The sequence below is a fragment of the Cetorhinus maximus genome, chromosome 7 (genome assembly GCF_964194155.1).
Source record: "Cetorhinus maximus chromosome 7, sCetMax3.hap1.1, whole genome shotgun sequence".
NCBI classification, from domain to species: Eukaryota; Metazoa; Chordata; class Chondrichthyes; order Lamniformes; family Cetorhinidae; genus Cetorhinus; species Cetorhinus maximus.
In genome coordinates this window covers 41,268,614-41,292,245 of record NC_135885.1, presented here as the reverse complement: position 1 = coordinate 41,292,245, position 23,632 = coordinate 41,268,614, and the positions used below count along the sequence as shown (strand labels likewise).

The 23,632-nt window shown below is 40.5% G+C and overlaps 1 protein-coding gene across 3 annotated transcripts in view; it reads left to right on the top strand.

Annotated features, from left to right (window-relative positions):
* The window catches only part of pan3 (poly(A) specific ribonuclease subunit PAN3), a 201,037-nt gene that overhangs the window by 131,307 nt on the left and 46,098 nt on the right, over window positions 1–23,632 (top strand). For 2 of the 3 annotated variants that reach the window (XM_078545378.1, XM_078545379.1), the window contains exons 8-13: window positions 657–714; window positions 11,692–11,850; window positions 12,278–12,394; window positions 17,086–17,187; window positions 20,105–20,270; window positions 21,279–21,366. In XM_078545378.1, the coding sequence (XP_078401504.1) occupies window positions 657–714; window positions 11,692–11,850; window positions 12,278–12,394; window positions 17,086–17,187; window positions 20,105–20,270; window positions 21,279–21,366 (690 nt within the window). The remainder of the gene's footprint in view (window positions 1–656; window positions 715–11,691; window positions 11,851–12,277; window positions 12,395–17,085; window positions 17,188–20,104; window positions 20,271–21,278; window positions 21,367–23,632) is intronic. The other variant, XM_078545380.1, reaches the window with a different exon arrangement.

Sequence of the window (23,632 nt, the reverse complement as noted above, 5' to 3'; positions counted from 1 at the left end):
CTCACCACTTGACTTCCCACCTATTTTTGTATCACCTGCAAATTTGGCGATAGTACATTCACTTCCCTCATCTAAGTCATTAATATATATTGTAAATAATTGAGGCTCTAGCACTGATGCCTGTGGCACTCAGCTAGTTACTTTGACAGGAAGGAAAAATTGAGATAGAGTAGCAGTTGGAGAGTATGGGGAAGGGTTTAATGTTTTTCTTGTGCATGGGAGCATGAGCATTTTGAAGGTGTTTGGACAGTGCTGGATGATAAGTATGGTGATGTTGGCAAGGAGGGTATTGAGGGGAAAGTTCAGTGATCAGAGGTTGAGAACAGATCATGTATTTCATGAAATTAGCGAGTACAGAATGGAACTATGCAATAATAATTGGGTTGTGAGGGATGGTGATGATGGAAGGGGGAATGAACAAGAAGATGGCTGGCCAGCATTACCTAAAGTCCATAAGTTCTTCACATTTAAAATGTAAAGATTTGACTGAGGGAGTAGAGGACTTGAGATAATATATAACATGCCAGTTCACAGTGCAGGATGGTAGAAAACCAGCATGCTATCATTGGGTCACTTATACATTTGCTCTTAACTGGAGTGGATAAAGTTGTAAATGATGAAACCACTTTGTGTAATTTATTAACGTCTCTTTGTAGGAGTTGATCCACAAGCATTTAATAACTATGGCACAGATTGACCAAACCGAAAATCCAGGTAAGATGGGTCTTAAACATTTGACACTAGCTTTGCAGAATTCAGCAAGGGTCTATCACTACAATGTGGTTTTTGTATTTTCAACATATGCCTATCTACCTTTTTACTGCATCTAAACCACTTTTTATATATATTAAAGTAATGCAGACTTATAATTTCCAAAGCATTCTCCACTAGATGTGAAAAAGTAGCTTTATCAGAATAGAAAATGAAGTATTGCAACTAAAACTGTAATTGCTCCAAAAAGAGACATGCTGCCGAAGCTTTTTGTCTTGCACTCATCAGGTCAGATTTGCAAGAATACCAAATTCCAATTAGAGTCCATTTGCCGATCAATCGGCACAGTCTTCTCATGCAGTATAAATTGTTGTTCCCTTTGAGATTTGGTATTCTTGAAAGTCTGCCCTGATGAGTGCAAGCCAAAAAAATGTCAACTGCGTGTCTCTTTTTTTCAGCAATGCTCAAATACTGTACTACCAAGCAAATATAAAACAGTAATTATGAGGCACAGTTGGACTTCTTGCCTGTTATTAAGTAAATAGTTCTCAAAATCTTAACAAAAATTGCAGAATTTTAAAAAATTATTGTACAAATTTGAAGTGCCCGCATAGTATATATTTTTAGTAATGCTGTAGGTCCAGATGTTGACAGTACAAATCCAGTACTTTCAAATTACTTGAGTTTTTTGATTTTATTTTTTCCACAGTTCGTGTGCTGATTATCTTTAGGGCATAATTGGACTCAAATAAGAAAATAGTAGTCATTTTAGCTAACACATTGATCTAATTAAAGAAAAAGTGAGATGTATTCATGTTTAGTGTAGCTATATGTCGACCTTGAGGTTGCAACTTCAGTGAGCTTTCGACTGCTGTGGCTGGTGGATGTAACAGAGTCGAGACCGCGACTCACCGATACAAATAGAGTATTAGTAACATTATCACTGTTCAGTCATAAAACCTTTTGTTCAAATGTAGTCATGCATTTGGCTTCACCAGGATTTTATTGGCCTCTATAAAACTTGAGTATGTATTCATATAGTCTTTAATGCAGAAAAAACACCCCAAAGTGCTTCAGAAACATAATCAAAGCGTGGACATCAAGACAAAAAAGGTGATATTAAATATGGTCAGGGTCAAAGAGGTAGTATTTAAGGGAGGTTTTAAAAGGAGAGAAATGGGGTGGGAGGTGAATTCTAGAGTATGGGCTCCAGGTGCCCAAAGACGCAGAGCAAAGAGTTTGGGGGGCGGTGGGGGGGAGGGGGGTGGCTGTGCTGGGGATGCAAAATGGGCATGAGTCAGAGAAGCATAACATTTGAAGATGGGGGAATTGTACTGCTTGAGGAGGTTATAGGGGGTGGTCAAAGAGGGTCATAAAACGAACACATGGCTGAGAATTTTAATTTAAAGGGCAGGGATAATGGGTGAGTGGAAAGATGCATGATAGGATATGGGCAGGAGAAGTTTTGGATTAAGTTTACGGAGGGTGAAAGATGGGAGGTCTTTAGGGAGAGCAATGGAATCGTTAATTTGAGAGAGATAGATGCATTGATGACAGTGTTAGCAGCAGATGGGTCGAGATGTAAGAAGGCTCTTGCTAGCTTCTGATCCCATGGGATGAATTTTATGTTTGGAAATCGGGCATGTTGCTCCCCACCCCTCTCCCCATTAAGTAAATTCTGGCGTGATGATGTCAGGTCGCCAACTTGAATATATGAATCACAGAATCTTTACAGTGCAGGAGGTCATTTGGCCCATTGAGTCTGCACTGGCTCTCTGAAAGAGCATTCTACCTTGTCCCACTCCCCTGCCTTATCCCCGTAACCCTGCATGTTCTCTCTTTTCAGATAGCAACCCAATTCCCTTTTGAATACCTCAGTCAAACCTGCCTCCAAGGAAATTTGTTCTCGACTCCAACCACCCTTTGGGTGAAAAAATTTGTCCTCACATCACTTTTGCTCCTTTTGCCAATTATTTTGAATCTGTGCCCTCTCGTTCTTGATGCTCTCTTGAGTGGGAACAGTTTCTCACTATTTACCCTGAACATACCCGTGGGATCTTGAATACCTTTGTCAAGTCTCTTCTCACCTTTCTTTCCTCCAGGGACAACAGTCCCAACCTGCCCAATCTGTCTTCATAGCTACATCCTTTATCCCTAGAATCATTCTTCTGAATCTCCTCTGTACTCTCTCCAATGCCTTCACATCCTTCCTCAAGTATGGTGCCTAAAACTGGAGGTAGCACTCCAGATGAAGCTTAACTAGTGGCTTATACAAGTTCAACATGACCTCTTTACTCTTGTACTCAATGCCCCTATTAATAAAGCCTAAGATACTATATGCTTTATTAATTGCTCTCTCAACATGCCTTGCCATCTTCATTGACTTATGTCCTTATACACTGAGGTCCCTCTGTTCCTGCACCTCCTTTAGAGTTTCATCCTTTATTTTATACTGTCTCTCCATAAACTTCCTGCCAAAATGAATCACCTCACACTTCTCTGCATTGAACTTCATCTGCCACTTGTCTGCCCACTCCACCAACATGCCTATGTCCTTTTCAAGTTCAAGACTATCATCACATTTGACTTTTCCAATCTTCATCTCATCTGCAAATTTTGAAATCATGCCCTGAATGCCACAGTCTAGGTCATTAATATATATCAGGAAGAGCAAGGGTCTCAACACTGACCCCTGGGGTTCTTCCTCCAATATGAAAAACAACTATTTTTCACTGCTTTTTCCAATTTCTTATCCGAGTGCCTACTTTCCCTTTTGTTCCATAAGCTAGAATTTTGCTCACAAGTCTGTTGTGTGGCATTGTGTCAAATGCCTTTTGAAAATCGATATATACCACATCAACAGCATTTGCCCTTATCAGCCTTCTCTGTTGCCTCCTCAAAAAGTCCAGCAAGTTAATTAAACATGATTTTCCCTTAAAGAACCTATGCTTGCTTTCATTAATTATCCTGCACTTGTCTAAGTAATTATTGATTTTGTCCCAAACTATAATTTCCACAAATTTCCCATCCACTGAAGTCAAGCTGGTCTGTAGTTGCCAGCTTTAACTTTGCACTTCATTTTGAACAATGATGTAACATTCACAGTTCTCCACTCCTCTGGCACCACCCCTGTGTCTAAAGAAGACTGGAAGATTATTGCTAGTGCCTCTGCAATTTCCACACTCACTTCCCTCAGGATGCATCTCATCCGGACCTGGTACCTTTTCATTTTAAGTAAAGATAGCCTTTCCAATATCTCCTCGCCCTCAATTGTAAATTCTTGAAGTGTACCAGTTATCTCCTCTCTCACCTCACAACCTTCCTTTGTAAAGACAGATGCAAAATACTCGTTTAATACCTCTGCTATTTCTCCTGCCCCCATATGCAAGGCCCCCTTTTTTTTTATCCCTAACCGGCCCTTTACCACCCTTCTATTATTTATATGTTTATAGAAGACCTTGGGATTCTCTTTTATGTAAGCTGCCAGTCCCATTTCATGCTCTCTGATTTTCTTTTCAGGTTTTTCACTTCCCCTCTGTTCCTTCTATATTCAGCCTAATCCTCCACTGTATTTTCTACCTGACATCTGTCATACGCATACCCCATTGTTTTCATCTTTACCCCTATCTCTCTCTCGTCATCCAGGACGCACTGGATTTATTTTTCCTACCTTTCCCCTTCAAGGGAATATACTTTGACAGCAATATTTTTTCTTTGAAGATGGCCCATTGATCAGCCACCGTCTGTTCTGCCAACATTTGATTCCAACTCACTCGACTCAGGTGCATTCTCATTCCATTGAAATTGGCTTTCCCCCGATTAATTATCCCTGCTCTGGTTGAGGTGTACAAAATTATGTTCCTTGTCCTTTTCCATGGCCAACCTAAACCTTATGATACAATTGTCACTGTCCTCTAAATGCTCTCCCACTGATATTTGATCCACTTGGGCCAACTCATTGCCCAGAACCAGGCCCAACAGTGCCTGCCCTCTCACTGGACCGAAAACATACTGCTGCAGAAAATGATCTTGAATGCGTTCCAGGAACTCATGCCCCTCTTGTCCCTTTGCACTATTCCTATCCCTGTCTATATTTGAATAGTTGAAGTCCCCCATTGTAATTACTCTATAATCCTTGCACCCCTTGTAATTTTTTTTGCAAATTTGTTTCTCTACATCCCTTCCACTGGTTCATGGTCTATATAGTACACTAATTTATGTTTTGAGCCTTTTTCATTCCTTACCCCTAGCCAGAGAGATTCTGTCCTTGAATCCTCTGGAACATCCTCTCTCTACAGTACTGTAATGCCATCTTTAATCAATACTATCACGCTCCCCCCCCCCCCACCCCTTTCTTCCTTTCCTGTTTCTCCTAAACATCTTATTGTACTCAGGAATATTTAACGCCCAGCCCTGACCTCCTTTGAGCCAGATCTCTGTTATAGCAATAATATCATAATTCCAGTTGTCAACCTGTGCCTGTAGTTCACCAATCTTGTTAACCACACTCCATGCAATTGCATACAGACACACTAAGCCTGATTTAGGTTTTTTTTTACTTTTTCCCCCTTACTCTGATCCCATCAAATGGCTTACTATTGCCTTCTCTAATTCTGTCAAACTCTCCAAGTATTCTATTAACCTTGATGCTGCTCTCTGATATATCCTGCTTATCAGTTAATACTTCTCTACTTCCCACTGCCAATTTTTCTCCTCTGCACTCTGAGTTTCCACTCAGTTTCCCATCCCCCTGCCAATCTAGTTTAAACCCTCCCCAACAGCACTAGCAAACCTCCCTGCGAGGACATTCATCCCAGTCCTGTTAAGGTGTAACACGTTCTTCTTGTACAAGTCCCACATGCCCCAGAGCTGGTCCCAATGCCTCAGAAATCTAAAGCCCCCCTCCTCCTCCTCCTCCTCCAGCCACATGTTGAACTTCTCAGTCTTCCTATTCTTATGTTCATTAGCATGTGGCATTGGGAGTAATCCTGAGATTACTGTTCTTGAGGTCCAGCTTTTTAAACTCCCTAAAATCTGCTTTCAAGACCTCATCTCTTTTCCTATTTATGTCATTGGTCCCAATGTGGACCACGAGCTCTGGCTGTTCACATTCCCTCATAAGAATGTCCTCCAGCCATTCTGTGACATCCTAGACTCTAGCACCAGGGAGGCAACAAACTGTCCTGGAATCACGTCTATGGCTGCAGAAATGCCTGCCTGCTCCCCTAATTACGGAATCCCCTACCACTAAAGCACTTCCACTCCTCCCCTCTTGTGCAAATGAGCCATCCATGGTGTCATGAGCTTGGGTCTTGCTACAGCTCTCTGAGGCACCATCTTGCTCACCAGTATCCAAAATGGAAAAGTGGTTAGAGAGCAAGCTAGCCTCAGGATTCCTGCACTACCTGCATGTTTCTCTTAGGTACTGTGGCGGTCAGCTATCCCCTCTCTGCCTATGTACTACTTAGCTGCAGTCTAATCACCTCTCTAAACATGCTTGCATGTAATCCTCAGCCTTGCGGATGTACCAGTGACTCCAGCCACCGCTTGAGTGCCACACCCAGAGCTCAAGTTTCTGTATTTGGTGACACTTCCTGCAGATGTAGTCACTGAGGGAACTTTGTGTCTGCACGACTTCCCACATCCCACAGAATGCACATTCCACCTGGCTGAGCTGCACTGACATTCCTTAAACTTAATATATAGTGTTTACTACAGAATGGTATAATATAACATACCTTACCTGTCACTTAAAAAGTGCCTTCTCTGTGCCAAGCCCAGAAAGGCTTATACTTACGAGACTCCTGTGATGTCACTTTTAGACTTAATCTGTAAGCCCCTGGCTTGCTCTCTCTCCTCTATTTTATGGGCTCTGTCTCTGAACTACCACTGCTTTATGGGCTTTCCCTGTAGAAAAATAAGAGTCATCCCTTGGAGGCTAAAATAAGGTGGAAAACATAAGGCCCACCTCCTTCCCTCTTCACCGAGCCCTCTCACTCACCAGACTCCAACTTGAGCACTTTAATGCACCCAAAGCAGCACCCCAGTGCAGACAAAAGTAGCACTGAAGGTAGTATGCTTTTATGCTCCCTGATTCAAGCTCCTGAAAACCAGTTTAAGCCAGTTATCTAATTAGCTGGCTGTAGCTCCAAGCAGAGCCTGTATACTCCTGATTTAAGGCTGGACTAAACTTGAACTTCTCTCAACCCAAAGAGCAACTTTTAATTAATTGCTAAATTAAAGAAAAGACTAGACTTTAGATAGAAATTAAATTAAATTAACCCTTAAGACTCCCTCACTCACCAAACTCCAACTTAAGCACTCTAATGCAACCAAAACAGCACTCCAGTGCAGACCAAGAAAATAGCAATGTCTCTACCAATCAGAGTTCACTTGCCAACCAATCAGCACTCTCTTCTCATACAGTATGAATATGTGGTTTCCCCTGACATTGGTATTTTCTTGCGAATTGCCCTGATGAGTGCAAGACCAAAAGCTTTGACAAAAATGTGTCTCTTTTTCACAATACTCAAGTTCTGCGCTACCAAATGACTATATGAATTTCAGTACCGGTGTGTTGCCAGGTATATAGGCTGTACATCCCAAAGATTGGTGGATTGTATCAAGCAGCACATCCTTTGGCTGTTTGCAACAGGCAAAGTACTGACCATATTCCAATCAGCCTGTGTTTGCAACATTCAAAACATAGTGCCCGACATTAGATGTGATTCCGCGATTGGACAACATCGGCTAAACAATTTAAGATTATCATTTGGGCTCACAGTGTGGCTCACTTATGCATGCTAAAAACAATATTTATTCACATACAAGGATAAGTCCTTTGCAGACAGATGGAGCATGTCCACACATTGTGCCCTTTTCAAATAAACAAAAGCTTAGGGAGCAGTCATTCCCTGGTTCATCCCCAGTTGACCAATCAGCGTCGACCTATCCAATTTGAATTTGAACAAACTGGGCAGTTAACTGAAATGAAAACAGAAAATACTGGAAAAACTCAGCAGGTCTGACAGAATCTGTAGAGAGAGAAACAGAGTTAATGTTTCGAATCTGTATGACCCTTCTTCAGAGCTAAAGGGAAAGAGAAGAGAAGAAGGTCTCTGTTTCTCTCTCCACAGATGCTGTTGGACCTGCTGAGTTTTTCCAGGATTTTCTGTTTTCGTTTCAGATTTCCAGCATCCGCAGTATTTTGCTTTTATCTGGGCAGTTAACTATTCAATGCTACATTTTCCATGGCAACGCCTCCACCAGAGTCCACTTGTCACCCAATGAGCACTCTCTTCTCATGCAGTATAAATTGTTGTTTAGTAAATTGTTGTGATTTATCTTGGTGACTGCAAGATGTAAAGCTTAGCTTTTTCAGCAATATTAAAGCTACATTATAGTATGTTGGCACTAAAAAGAGATGCCAACTACTACAACATCCCAATAAAACATACAAATTAAGATTTTCTTTCATTAAACTTATGTAGTGTATGATTTGATAACTTAAACCTCATTAATTACACAAATATGTTAATGAGGTGAAGTCTAACTGCTCATAGTGGAGAAAAAAGTTTTTTTTCTTTCGTGGAATGTGGGTGTTGCTGACAAGCTCAACATTTATTGCCCACCCTAATTACCCTTGAGAAGGTGGTGGTGAGCTGCATTCTTGAACTGCTACAGTCTATGTGATGAAGGTACTCCCTCAGTGCTGTTACAGAGGAAGTTCCAGGATTTGACTGAGCGACAATGGAGGAATAGCAATATATTTCCAAACCAAGATAGTGAATGGCTTGGAGGGAAGTTTGAGGAGGTGGTGTTCCTGTGCACTTGCTGCGCTGGCACCTGTGTGATGCAGATGTTAGTTTCCACTTATCACCCCAAACCTGAGTGCTGCTCAGGCTTTGCTGCATGTGGGCATGGACAGCTTCATTAACTGAGGGCTTGCAAAAGGAACTGAATGCTGCAATGTTCAGCAAACATCCTACTTATGCTGTCATAAAGGTCATTGATGAAGTAGCTGAAGATGGGCCTGGAACACTGCCCTGAGGAACTCCTGCAGTGATGTCCTGGAGCTGAGATGATAGGTCTCCAACAACCACAGCCATCTTCCTTTGTGCTAAGTATGACTCCAACCAGCGGAGAGTTTTCCCCCAATTCCCATTGACTTCAGTTTTGCTGTGACTGCTTGATGCCACATTATCAAATGCTGTCTTTATGTCAAGGACAGTCATTCTCTCCCACCTCTGGAATTCACCTCTCCTGTCCATATTTGGATCAAGGTTGTAATGAAGTCTGGAGCTAAGTGTTCCTGGCAGAAAACACAAGATGTGCATCAGTGGTCATTGGTTGGTAAGTGTCTCTTGTGCCATTTATCAAGTGTTGATGACACCTTCCGTCATTTTGCTGCTGATTGAGAGTAGACTGATTGGGTGGTAATTGGCCAGATTGGATTTGTCCTGCTCTTTGTGGAAAGAAACGCACCTGGGCCATTTTCCGCTTTGTTGGGTAGATGCCATTGTTACAGATGTACTGGAAGAATTGGCTAGAGCTTCAGCTAATTCTGGAACACAAGTCTTTAGTAACATAGCTGGGATGTTGTCGAGGCCCCTAGCCATTTCTGTATCAGTGCACTCAACTGTTTCTCAAATTGACTAAAGACTGGCTGCTGTGAGGAGGCCAAGAGAGATCATCCAGTTGGGATGTCTGCCTGAAGAAAGTTGCAAATGCTTATGCCTTGTTTCTTGCAGTCACATACTGGACTCTGCCATCAATGAGGATGGGGACGTTCATGGAGCTTCCTTCTCCCATTAGTTGTTTAATGGTCCACTGCCATTCATGACAGGATGTGACAACTGCAGAGTTGGATAGTTGTGGGATCACTTATCCCTATCTCTAACATGCTACTTCTGCTGTTAAGTATGCATTGTAGTCTTGTGTTGTAGCTTCAAGTTCCTAGGTGTGCCTGTTGCTGCTCCTGGGATGCTCTTCTGCACTCCTCATTGAACCAAGGTTGGCCCCCTGGCTTCATGGTAATGGTAGAGTAAGGGATATACCAGTCCATTAGATTGCAGATTGTGATGAAATACAATTCTGCTGCTTCTGACCAGCTTCAGCACCTCATAGATGCCCTTTTTGCCCATGTTTGACCTGATGCCATGAGACTTCATGAGGTCCAGAGTCAGTATTGAAGTCTCCCAGGGCTATTCACTCCCGAATGTATACCACTGTACTGCCAACCTCTAGTGGGCCTGTTCTGCAGTGGGACAGGAAGTGACCAAGGAATGTGGTGAAGGATTCGAGGACATTGATGTTGGTTCTGTGAGTATGACTGTCAGTCTATTAGTTGACTGTGACACAGCTCTCGCAATTTTGGCAAGTTCATATGTTAGAGAGGAGGATTATACAGGTTGAAAGGCTGGTTGTACCTACGATTTGTCCGAATCCAGCGCCTAGATCGATCTGACATTCCAGTTTTCAGTGCTGGTTTGGTGTAACTGAGTGGTTTGCTAGACCATTTCAGAGGGCAGTTAAGTCAGCCGCATTGCTATGGGCCTGGACTCAAATATAGGCCAAATTGGATGAGGATGGACGATTTCCTTTCTGAAAAGAACGTTAGTGAACCAGAAAAAACTTGACAACAGTTTGGTAGGTTCATGGTCACCATTACTATTATGAGCTTTTTATTCCACATTTATTTAATTAACTGAATTTAAACTCCCCAGCCGCTATGATTGGATTTGAGCTTATGTCCGGATCGTTGGTCCAGCTCTCTGGATTTCTAGACCAGTGACATGATCACTATATTACTGGAACTCCATATATCTATATTGAAGGTGCATTGAGCAGTACTGTCTGTAAAGTGGATTTGCACCACTTTGTTGCTAGATACCTTGCCACAGACCACAGAGTCATTGGGCTAGTGATTTTCTTTGCTGTCTAGCACAGTCTGAAGGTAACGGCAGTTTTTTTTCCGGACTGCAGAGCCAATACAATACTGATTGTTAATTTGCTTGTTTACACACACAAGTTGCTCAATATTGTACTAAAGTGGTATATTTGAGTATATTTTTTGGCATAGTAATTTCTGATGACTTACCATATAAATCAGCTTTGAAAAGACTTGGAATTACCTCACATCACATGCTGAAACTAAAGTAAGTTGTGAAACTATGAGTACAATAAGCAGTCACCTGATTTGCTTTATGTAAAATATGTTTTCCTATTTCTTCTGGGGTTACTTACTCTAAAGTTGGTTAATTTTTCAGAGTTTTGTTAAATTAGACTATCACATTTATTTTCTACTGAGATGCATGGTGTTACTTTCATTCATTGAACTATGTAATCCTTTTTACTTGATTTACACCTTTTTTTTCTGACCATTTTCAACCTCCCCTGCTTCTGAAAGTGTCGATTCTTTGCTGAGGTGCTGCTTCATGCATACTGGGGAATCCTTAGCACCTCGTCTAAGCAATCATTCTTCATGCGAGAGTCTAAAGCATAAGTCTGAATCTTTCTTTATTAATATTGATGTACACATTGTTCCAGCAGGGATCACTAGATAGCGTTTGGGAGTGGGAACAATGACTGCTTTTTGCCCCCTTTCTGACCCAGGGTTTTGTTCCTCCTACACCCAGGGATCTCAATCCATTTGCATACAACTGCTATCTGGCTGGGATTAGCTAATTCAGTACAGTTCAGGAATCTAATCAGGGAACTTTCTGCTTTATAAGGCTCAGCTACTTATTGAGTGAACTAATTTGAGCCTTTGGAGGAGTTTATTTTTATCTATTTAAGGAGTAGGTGTTAGTCAATCTGGATTATAATAATATAAAGTGTTCTGAGATTTGCTAAGAACCTTGTATGTTAATCTACTTAATGGAAAAGGGGAGAAAGCCTTCATTCCATTTTAGTATGTTTTGTATGGGCTAGTGACTTGTTTTCTGCTGCTTATAATAATGCATGAATTGTCTGCTATAGGGTTTCCAACAGAGGTAGACAACTACCACAGTCTTTTTCCTTTGGAGCCTCCACCAGCTAGTCGGCTACAAAAAACAAGTAATTTTGGTTTCATTACATCCTGTTATAAAGCTATCAATAGCAAAGACGACCTCCCATACTGCCTTCGCAGGATACATGGTAAGGAATTTTAGACTTGCAGTCATCCTATGTTAGCAGCTTGCCACTGTTCTGTTAAGTTGCTTTAAGTAATTATGTATTGTAGAAATGTTTTTTCCAAATCATTTTTTATGCTTGAGGCCAGGTAATCTGAAGTGGATCATTTCTAACTTTGGGAACCCAGTGTTATCATATTGTACTGTCTAGTTAGGTAAATACAAATTACAAACTTTAATACTCTATGATGGTATCAGAAGCCCATTCTTTACTACAATAGTGCATTTTTTTCATTGACTGTAACTATTCCTATTGCCTGAACAACACAGCCATTCTGTGTAAGTTCAAACTGTTCAAATTTCATATGAACCCTTACAATCAACTGAAATACTGGATCAGATCCCAGGGATAAAAGATCACAGTTTTAACTGTACTTTGGGTACATTTCCAGGCTTTCGGCTTGTCAATACTAAGTGTATGGTCTTAGTGGACATGTGGAAGAAGATACAACATTCAAATACAGTAACACTTAGAGAAGTATTCACCACCAAAGCATTTGGAGAACACTGTGAGTAGTGATTTTTTTTCCCTCTGTAACAACCAGTATAGTGCACATTTTCTAGCAGAAGGTTATTGAAAGTCTTAGCAGTTATTACTTGATGAAACAAATCTATTTTAGGACATTTTTTCCAGCTAGCCAAGTTGATAATCACTGGTTTTGAGCTCTGGGTAGCATCTGTAGTTTTTGTGGTGTACATGTGTAACCTAACCTTTAGACAGATTATTTTTAGAATGATTTTCCATTTTTATCCTTATTGAACTGTTTACATAAATGTATCCTCAATAAGTCAAAAGGACAAGGCAAATGCATTGCATATATTTCTTGATTGAAATCCTTCATCTGAAAGAAGGCCACCACCTGCTCAGTTGAAGGAGTTATATGATTTAGCAACTCAAAGGACGGAGGATTAAAGAACAATTTGAATTCTTGTGTGGTGGGGAGGAAAGAGTTATTGGAGGATACGAATGATAGAGAAATGAGCTGGGAAAAGTTACTGAACTTCACATTCTGAAGGAGCTAAAGCAATGATATCACAATAGGCATGGGGAAGAAGCAGGCTTCAAGAACTACCTTAGCCAGTACAGGGTTTGAACCCATGCCATTGGTGTTATTAAGCACACCCTCTAACCAACTGTTCATACTGGACCCTTTATTCTTACTTTCATATTTTCCAAAGCCAAGGGTTTATGAAGCTTACAATGTGTGGCCTTCATGTTCCTTTCCTCTTGCATAAAAGGTAAAAGCACAACCACATAATATCTTGGGTAACAAACTTGATAAACTTTTCTCTACAATTACCATGTGTATTTACAATAATCATCCTATATTAGTATTCTCTCATTAACATAATGAATATTAACTCCAAAGTATATTACTCTTTCATTGAGGGATCTCAGCATACTAATGAACACTCAGCTAAATGAGAACCTGCGCTTGTAGTGTAGTTTAAAGGTTAACTACTATGGAAGCCAACTTGGCTTGGTGATCTTGCTCTTTCATTTTTTCCTCATTGTGAGCAGCAGTTTCACATGTATCTATTCGGTTACTTGTCAAAGGGCTTTTAAAAATAGTGCGAAGGGGTTTGCAGGAAGCTTTTTTCATTTTGAAGATGAAATTTGGAGGTCATTGTCATAATGCCAGTGAGGTTTTTTTTACATTTTACAGCTCAAAAATGAAATATCAACTCTGTTCCGCCTTCAAGTCAAGTCATAAGTGACAACATCCAGCCTCTGCATCTACTAAAATAGTTCTGACTGTTTCCAGTAACCAGACCCCATGATCATTGCATTGCTTACTGACATTGGATAATTTCAATGTTGAACACTGTTTGAAAGGCTACAACAGGGCTCATTTAGAGTGTTTGATTCAGAAGGAGAAAACCCTGAACAAGGAAAACTCTAATTCTGCAAACAAGCAAGCATCATGTTCCAATTTTTCCAAGATGCATGTTATCAGCTTTGTGTCAGAAAATAGAAAATGCTAGAAATACTCAGCACGTAAGGCAGCATCTGTGGAGAGAGAAACAGAGTTCAGGTTTCAGATCTGTGAACTTTCACCAGAGCAGATGGAAGGTCACACACCCAAAATGTTAACACTGTTTTTAACTCCACAAATGCTGCCTGACTTGCTGGTATTTCCAGCATTTTCTGTTTTTATTTCAGATTCCCAGCATCTGCAGTATTTTGCATTTGTATTTCTTCAGAAAATAGTTTATTGCTGTTAATGGAACTTATTAATTGGGCCACTGATGTCTTAATACAATTGTAATTCCAAGAATACTTAGCCTCCACGCTGAACTGCTACTTAAGTTCAAAGCTGGAGTAAATGTTTTAGTGATTTAAGACAAATAAACGGCCACCCTTCAATATTCAGGAAGGTGGAGAAGGCCCTTGGTCTCTGTAATAGGAAACATTGTGACTGGTTTAATGAAAATGACCAAGAGGTATAGGACCTAATCAAGTGTAAACGCAAAACTATCCTTGACTGAAAACTTTACCTAAGCTCAAAAGAAAAGCAACAGCCTGACAGGCAGTTGGAGGCAGTGGTACAGCATATAACCCGTGACAAAGAACAAATGGTGGGTAGAAAGAGCACGGGAGATCCAACAACTCTCAGACACCAACAACATGCACGGTTTCTTCGGTGTTGACAAGACAATATATGGACCAAGAACTCAAGGGCCCGTCCCACTGACAGTCAAGCATGGAGAGGAGCTCATCAAGGACAGGGAGACTGTCAGTGCTTGCAGGAGAGAAAATTTTGAAGAACTTCTGCTTTCGATCGAATATCCTCAGTGCCATTCTTCAATACCCTGTCCGACTCAGTCTCGGCGCTACCTTGGTCTGGAGCAAAGTTGAAAAAGTAATTCGACAGCTGAAGTACGAAAAAGCCCCTGGAATCCCTGCTGAAATTCTGAAACACGGCAGAAATATACTCCTGGCATAGCTGCACAACCTCTTATCCCTCATCTGAGAAGAAGAGCGCATGCCGGGGGATCTCAGGGACACTCTGTGGCAATATTTGAGAAGAGAGATAAGACTGATTGCTGTAACTACAGAGGAGTCTCCCGGCTGTCTACCAGAGAGAAGATCATTGCGCCCTCCTCAACTGCCTCCTTCCAGTGGCTGAGGAACTCCTTCCAGAGTCAGTACTGTTTTCGCTTATTGAGAGGCACCACAGACATGATATTCACTGTGTGGCAAATTAAAGCAAAGCGCAGGGAACAGTACCATATGCTGTACATGGTCTATTTTGACCTCGCGAAAGCTTTTTACTCTGTCAACCACAAAGGCTTATGGAGTATCCTCCTTAAATTTGGCTGCCCTCAGAAATTTGTCACCATCTTCAGTCTGTTGTACAATGACATGCAAGCCGTGATCTTCAACGGAACTACCACAAACCTTGTCTCAGTGAAAACTGGGGAAAAACAATGAGGTTATTGCAACAAATCTCTTCTCTGTTTTCCTCGCTGCAATACTGCACCTCACTTCCAGCAAATTACCCACAGCCGTGGGGTTAATCTACAGAATAGATGGGAAACTGTTCAACCTATGTCGCCTTCAATCCAAAACCAAAACCACTCCAACCTCAGTCATAGAGCTTCAGTATGCCAATGATGCTTGTGTGTGCACTCACTCAGAAACTGAGTTTCAGTTCATTGTGACTCCTTCTCCAAAGCATATGAAAAAATGGGCCTTTCACTAAACACTCAGAGAACTAAGGTCCTCTTAGAACCAGCTTCCACAGCAAAACACCCCCACATGCCGATTAAGATAATTTTCCGTATCTTGGAAGCCTCCTTGACGAAGGCGGACACAGATGACAAAATTTGTCATCTCTTTTATTGTGCTAGCTCAGCCTTTGGCTGATTGAGGAAAAGAGTATTTGAGGACCAGGATCAGCAAGCAGCAGGAGAGAACAAGATTGGAGTGGGGATATAAACAGCGCAGAGAAGGTGAGAGTTCAGTCAGCAAACAGCGAAACAGAGCAAAATCAGGAGCGGGGATACAAACAGCTATCTGCCGCTGCCTGTAACCAGGAACCAGTCAGAGCCCACATTCAGAAGGAAAAATCAAGGTGTGACATCACAGGGAAGCAGGTAGGTGATTGGCTGGTGAGTATTTCCTATTTATTTTAGCTAAACTAGGGAATAAACTGGTGCATCTTTTCTATCTTTTTTAAAGTAAGACTACTAAGATATATTAAGTATTAGTAGGGTTTATCAGTATTAGTAAAGCTTATTAGTATTCTTAAGGTTTATTAATAGTAGTAAGGTTTATTAGTGTTGATAAAGGTTTATTAGCAGTAGTAAGATTTATTAATAGTAGCAAGTTTATTAATTAACAGAGAAATGGTAGGGCTGCTCCAACCTCTAGAGTGCACATCCTGTGATATGTGAGAACTCCAGGACACTTCCTGTATCCTGGATAACCATTTGTGCAGAAAGTGTTGTCAGTTGCAGCAGCTTGAGTTCCAGGTTTCAGAACTTAAGCAGCAGTTGGTTTCACTGCGATACACCCATAAGGTTGAGAGCTTCGTGGATAGCATGTTTATAGATGTGGTCACCCCACAGCTTAAGAGTATGAGGGAGAGAAGGAATGGATGACCACCAGACAGTCAAGTAGAAACAGGCAGGTAGTGCAGGAGTCCCTTGAGTGCAACCCATTTTGCAACCAGTATTCAGTTCTGAACACTGGTGAGTGTGACGGTGCACCTGGGGAGTGCAACCAGAGCCAAGCCCATAGCACCGTGGATGGCTCACCTGTACAGGGAGGTACAAGAAAGATTGGAAGAGCATTTGTGATGGTTGAATTGATTGTTATGGGCAGTGAAGTACTGACTTTTAATCTTGAAAGATGGTGGCCTAAATACTAAGTTTATTTTTTTGTGAGCTGGCATACTGGGTCTATTCTCCGTCAGTAAGAGAAAAAAAAATTCCTTCTACGTCTTTACATTTACCATAGTGTGCAAACTAGCTTGAAAAAATGTTTGTGTAACGAACCAATGAGTCATGTAGGATCGATTTTGTTTCTGAGGTTTCTTTTACCTCATTTCTGTGTGGTGTTTCCCATCAAATATGGTTTCTATGAGCTAAAGAAAAGCAAACATTTAAAGCTTAGGAGATTTTTTTCATGAGAGATGTCAGGGAACTACAGGTTCAATTTTGACATAGATTTTATTGGTTGCTTTGTCTACAGCACTTGTATTTGCTTATGACTTTCATGCTGGTGCAGAGACAATGATGAACAGGCACTTCAATGATCCCAGTGCTGATGCTTATTTCACGAAAAGAAAATGGGGTAAGCAGAAATACATTTAAGTGATTACTATATTAATACTTACAACAACAACTTATATTGTGCCTTTAACATAATGAAATGTCCCAAGGTGCCTCACAGGAGCATTATGACAAAGTATGACACCAAGCCATGTAAAGCAATATTAAGTCAGATGACCTAAAGCTTGGTCAAAGGGTTAAGTTTTAAGGAGTGTCTTAAAGAAAGAAAGAGAGGCAGGGAGGTGTAGGAGGATATTTCAGAACTTGGGTATAGGCAACTGAAGGCACAGCCAACGGTGGTTGAGAAATTAAAATTGGGGATGCACAGGAGGCCAGAATTAGAGGAGTGCAGATATCTTGGAGTGTTAATGAGCTGGAGAATATTACAGAAATGAGTCAGGATGAGGCCATGGATGGTCTTGAAAGCAAGGATGAGAACTTTAAAATCAAGACATTGCTTGACTAGGGGCCAATGTAGGTCATCAGGCAGACGGCTAATAGGAGAATGGACTTGCTGTGAGTTAAGACATGGGCAGCAGATTTTTTGAAGACCTCAAGTTTACAGAGCATAGAATGTGGAAGACCAGCCAGGGGAGGCAACAAAGGCATGAAGGGGGGTTTCAGCAGCAGATAAGCTAAGATGGGTGAAGTCAGGCAATGTTTTGGAGGTGGAAATAGGCAGCCTTAGTGATGCAATGAATATGAGGTTGAAAGCTCATCTTGGGATCAAATGTGACACCAACATTGTGGACTGAGTTGTTTAAACTCACACTGGGGCTGGATATTAAGTGTCCATGCCGGGTGTGTTTTCAGTGGGGTGGGGGCGGTGGTGCAGGTAAGATAGGTTGGGTGACTAACCCACCATCAAACTGACCACCATAATATGCTAGGTCGGCAAGTGCCAAAATCAGCAGCACGCCATATGTAAATAAATAATTAAAGGTCACTTAGGCATGCTCGCAAGCCTATTGACCTGAATAATACGCCGCCCATTCCAAAATACAGCTGGAGTGGGCAGGTTGTTTTTAATGCCTAGATGAAAAAGGGTGGGAAGGGGTGGGTGTTGGGGGGGCACCTCATTTGTGGGTGCCCTACAATCTGATTGGCTGGCTGCTCCTGAGGGCAAGACTTCCCCTCATTGAGGGGCAGAAGTCCCACGTTCAACCAATTTAGCCTGCCCCCAGTATGTTATGGCAGCGAGGTGGGCTTGTTCTGGTCATGTTAGCTTCTGGATGACTTTCCTTCGGTGGAGAGAGCATCAAGCAGTCCACCCCCACCTCCATAAAATGCAATCCATTTAGCTGGGGAATGGAGTTTGGAACAGCAATTGAAAACAATTGCTTCAGTCTTCCCAATATTTAATTGGAGGAAATTTCTGCTCATCCAGTACTGGATGTCAGATAAGCAGTCTGATAATTTAGCAACAGTGGAGGAGTTGAGAGAGATCCTGTCAAAAATAAGCAACCGACTTGGAGAAGCATTGAAATGTTTGCTATGGGATGGGAAGCTGCATTGTTTTATCAGGATACCTCTGGCAGCACCTTATCGTAGCTTGTGGCTAAGCTTTCTGGGTTTAGATGAGTGAAATGTGTCCACAGGGAGTGGGAGGGGGTAAATGTGTATTCTATAACATCCAAAGAAAAACCAGTTGTGGATTTCTCAGGATTTTAATTTGGAAGCTCTTAGTTTCGTAATTGGTTTCCACTGACTAATAACTGACTATGAAGAAAATTTTTTTGCCATGCTTCAATGTCAATATTTAGAAACTCTGATTTATGAATTTTTTTTACAATTGTATTAGATTTTGTGTGCATTTTTAAATGAGCTGAGAATTGTTGCAAGAAGGATTGTACAAGTGTGTAGAACCTATTGTACCCAAAGTGTCATGATTCTAGGGAAATTATTTTACCAAGAAATTTCTAAACTTTGTGCAAAAGTACACTGTGGTAGTGTCACTGCTTATCATTGTAGAAAGAGATGTGGGTAAGCCACAAAGAAATAAAAACAAGACTATAAACACGGAATTAAATCTGCAAGGTAAATTTAGTTCCATGACACCCGTTACTCTGTTTTACCAAAATGATGTAGATGACAGTTGAGAATTGGGACTCGTGGTTAAGTGGTTTAGTCACATGTTCCTTGGGCCAGACACTGTGGGCAGTAAAAGTGTCTTATCCTACCAAGCCATCTGCTGCCCTTGTCCATGAATTTAATTTGTCAGAAATGTGGTAGCAAATTTTCTCCCAGTTTAACAAATAACTGATACAATGTTTCAGCTTCAAGCTGATTTTCATTTAGAACACCTGCAGAAAGCTAACATTGCTGCTGCCTCAGCCACCACCTGAAAAGGAAATGCAAAAAACACATAAGTAAAGATTTCCATTTTGCACCGCAATGCTCTTCATTCCACTTAAATTTTATGCCACTTCACCATTAATAATGTGCTACTTTTGCTCTATTTTTCATTGCTCCTTTTAAGTTTCTGTTTGCAGTTGGAGCCGCTATAATGATTTATGTTTCAGGATGGTTATATGGATTAGAATTCCATTTATGTAGGAGTTGATACTTTATTGGCTTGCTGGTTTAATCCAAAGGTTTCTGAACTTATTTTTATTTTCTCGTGGGATCTAGGCATCGCTGGCAAGGGCAGCATTTGTTGCCTATTCCTAATGCCCTTGAGAACATGATGGTGAGCCACCTTCTTGAACTGCTGGAGTCCATCAGGTGCAAGTACACCTACAGTGCTGTTGGGGAAAGTCTTTTAAGTGGCTATCCATCTAAGAGTTCAAGATTCTTTGAAGACTTGCTATCCTGCGGTTCACTGCATAAAAGCCATGACCTGTTTCCAGCTTCTCACATGAATGACATCTTCCTGTCTTTTCGTGTTACCCCTGCTATTCAATAGCTAAAATACCAACGGGTACTCTTGTTTATTCTAGGCCAGCATGATGGACCTCTCCCTCGCCAACATGCAGGATTACTGCCAGAATCACTTATTTGGGCCTACATCGTCCAACTGAGCTCAGCACTGCGGACTATTCATACAGCAGGACTGGCCTGTCGTGCCATGGATCCAACCAAGATTCTTATAACTGGTAAAACCAGGTAAGACTCTGAAATGAGATACTTTGTTCCAGACCAATTTTTTGCTTAAAATTTACATACTTTTTCAAATGTTCAGATTTGCTTAAATATTTGCTACGTTGGCAGTATGCTTATATTTATTCTTCATCAATTGATGAAGAGTCATACGGACTCAAAGCATTAACTGTATTCCTCTCCGCGGATGCTGTCAGACCTGCTGAGTTTTTCCAGCTATTTTTGTTTTTGCTTCAGATTTCCAGCATCCGCGGTATTTTGCTTTTTGCTTATATTTATTTATTGACCTGCAAATCACTCTATTTGTACTCTGTTTGCTTACATTTGTGGAACAGCACAGAAAAATGACCCCAGTAGTAATAAAAAATAGAATTATTTTTCTAATTTTTTTAAAGTTTAAACTGGATTTATGGCATCATTTTATTAAATTAAACTCAAAATTGTGAGGAGTTGCATAAGATGTCAAATTCTATTAGTTTATTATTTGGTTTTGTGTTAATTTCAAGAAAGACATTTTCAGAACAACATCATTATTAAATTTTTAAAAAGTCACTTTCATAGAAAACCCTAAGAAACTTGGGATCTTCACTCATTTGAACATTGTAAGGCACACTTGGGTTTCAGCGCTTAACCCCAGATCCAGCTTATCCTCTGTAAATCTGTTGATTTCATTCAGTGATTTCTGTCTTTGATTGTGTTGTATAAAATCTTATTTTCTTCTCTTCCTATTCGCTTTAGACTTTTGCACATTTTTACCTTGAACTATATGCCAAATTTTAACTCTCACATTAACTGACTGTAATTCATTCTTAAGTATCATCCTCATTTAAATCAATGAAATCTTGGCCTATGTAGTGTTTTGATATTCTTTTAAATTATTAAGTTACAGATCAGTTTTAATAAGACAAGCTGAATGGGTAACATTCAAGTTCAGGTTTGAAACTAAGTCTGAAACTATGAAAAATTGCATTCATTATGAAAATGTTTCTGAATTCACTTTTTTGTTTTTGCAAGATTACGTGTCAATTGTGTTGGAATTTTTGATGTCTTAACATTTGACAGTAGTCAAAATAATCCACTGGGAATGATGCCTCAGTATCAGGTGAGTTCAGTTTTTAAATTGGACTCAAACATTATTGAAAAATTAATTTTGCCAGTTTTGATTAACACTGCTTCAGGGGTTACCTGTAGTGACATCACTTCCTAATTGAAGCAAATGCTTTAAAAATTGTTCCCCTACCTCCATTTTTAATATTCTTAATCCCTGCAGAACATTCAGTGAGATGAAAGTTTAACCATTGTTGAGACAAAATTTACCTTTTCACAATTCACTAAAATTTGCTCAACCACATCAAATTTTACAATACCTCGCTTTCATATGCCAAAACTGCTGATTGCTTTAAAATCATGAAGGACAAAACCAGACTCCTATTCTGCACTTCCAATCAGCTTTTAAAGCCCCTTTCTCCTGCCCCATGACAATTACATCTGCTAATGATTGCGAGCACATCAGAGTTTTAGTTTTCATCTCTAATATCAAGCCCATGCATGTAGCTACTTCCTGTTCCTCTTAATCTTGGACCTTTCCACAATCACTCCATCATTTTAGCCGTAAAATCTTGTAACTTTAATGTACCTCATCCAGCTCCCCTTCTTGTTTTCTTCGAAATAATCTCTTTGATGACATCTTCCTCTTGTTTCCAGACCCCCTGCCCACATAACTCCGAATCACCCAGCTACTGTTCCTGGACTTCATATTAGCTCACAAGTATTGCATCTTAACACTTAACTCAGTCTATCTGTCTTCTGTAATTGTAGTCACATTTGTAACCTCCTTTTCCCCACTAAGTTCCTCGAGTTTCTAATTGCTTCCCAACTCTGTGCATCTCTCCAGAAATTCGCTGCATGAGTCTCTATAGTCTGGTTTCTGTCCGTCACAACACTGAGAATGATCAGACTGAGACATTCCCCGTGGCATTGACGGGGTTGCACCTGCGCTTTACCTCTTTGTTCTCGATTTTTCTAAGGCACTAAATACTTTTTTCACCCAGTCCTCCACTGCTGCTCTTTTGTTGCTTTTTACATGGGTCTACCCTTGCTTCCATTCTTTCTCCTTGTTAGCAGCCATTGTATTCCCACACTGGCCTCCACTCCTCCACTATATTATCACCTCCAGGGTACTTATGACACTTCGTGACATGATTCCTAAATATTATGTTATCTATTCATTTGCACCTGCAGATGCAGTTATTCCACCCAGTCTCCATAAGTTCCAACCTACCTAAAATGCAGCTGTTACTACACTTAAGTCCCACTCATCCATTGCTCCTGCCAACATACTCTATCTTCCTCCACAGCTTTGCTTCATCCTTCCCCTACAACTTTGCTCTTTGATTCACGCCCTTTGACCTTTCAGCTTTGGCATTGAGAGTATCGTAAGCTCACTCTAATGATAGGCCCTATGGCCACCTGGCCTCCTCTCTAGAGTTCTCTTCTGGAATTGCTGTACCTCTCACATTTTAAAAACCCATCTTTTCACCCAAGCTCTGTTTCTGTTCCTCTTGCTATTTCACTGTAAAGTGCCTTGGGTTGTTCAGTATAACAATTCTATATAAGTGCAAGTGTTGCTACAGCTATGATTGGTCTTATGATTAGCTTTTTGATATAAATACATTGTATTTTATTTTTGTGCCCTTTATCTGAACTTTATTAATTAATAGGAAGGGTTGTCTCTTACCTTTGGAAATCTTAGAATTTCCTAGGCTTTAAAAGATAAAAAACAGAGCTAAATATGAATTTGTGTGATCAATTAAATCATTGGTTGCTTGACCTTTTTAAAACAAAATAATGGGACAGTTTTTTTCTAAACTGTGGCTATGTTGTATGTTCTGCACAAATGCAAACTTTTAACTTGACCAGATACCTGTAAAAGCATTGTGCACACAAATTTGTTTGCATATTAAGCAACTGATGAAGCATATTCAAGGTGTGCTGAATGTTGGTTCACTTCGGTCACAGACCAGGAGCTGGCAGAAGCTCAAGTCTGGAATGCTCTCAGTAGAACATACTTTAATGTATTTAAAAACAAACCTGCTGGAATCAGTAAAAATGAAAAAAAATCTTACTTTGGAAAGAGGAACTTCTATATGTATAATCTAACAAATTCAAATTTAAGATAATCTGGTTGCTTGAAACTTCATTAACTGGAAGAATAGTTATGCAATAGTGACTATGTGGTAATATTGTGGCTGACTAATAACTTCCCTCTGAAATGGTGTAGCAAACCACGCAGTTCAAGAGCAATTAGGGATGGGCAACAAATACTGCCCTTGCCAGTGATGCCCACATCCCATGAAAGAATAAAGAAA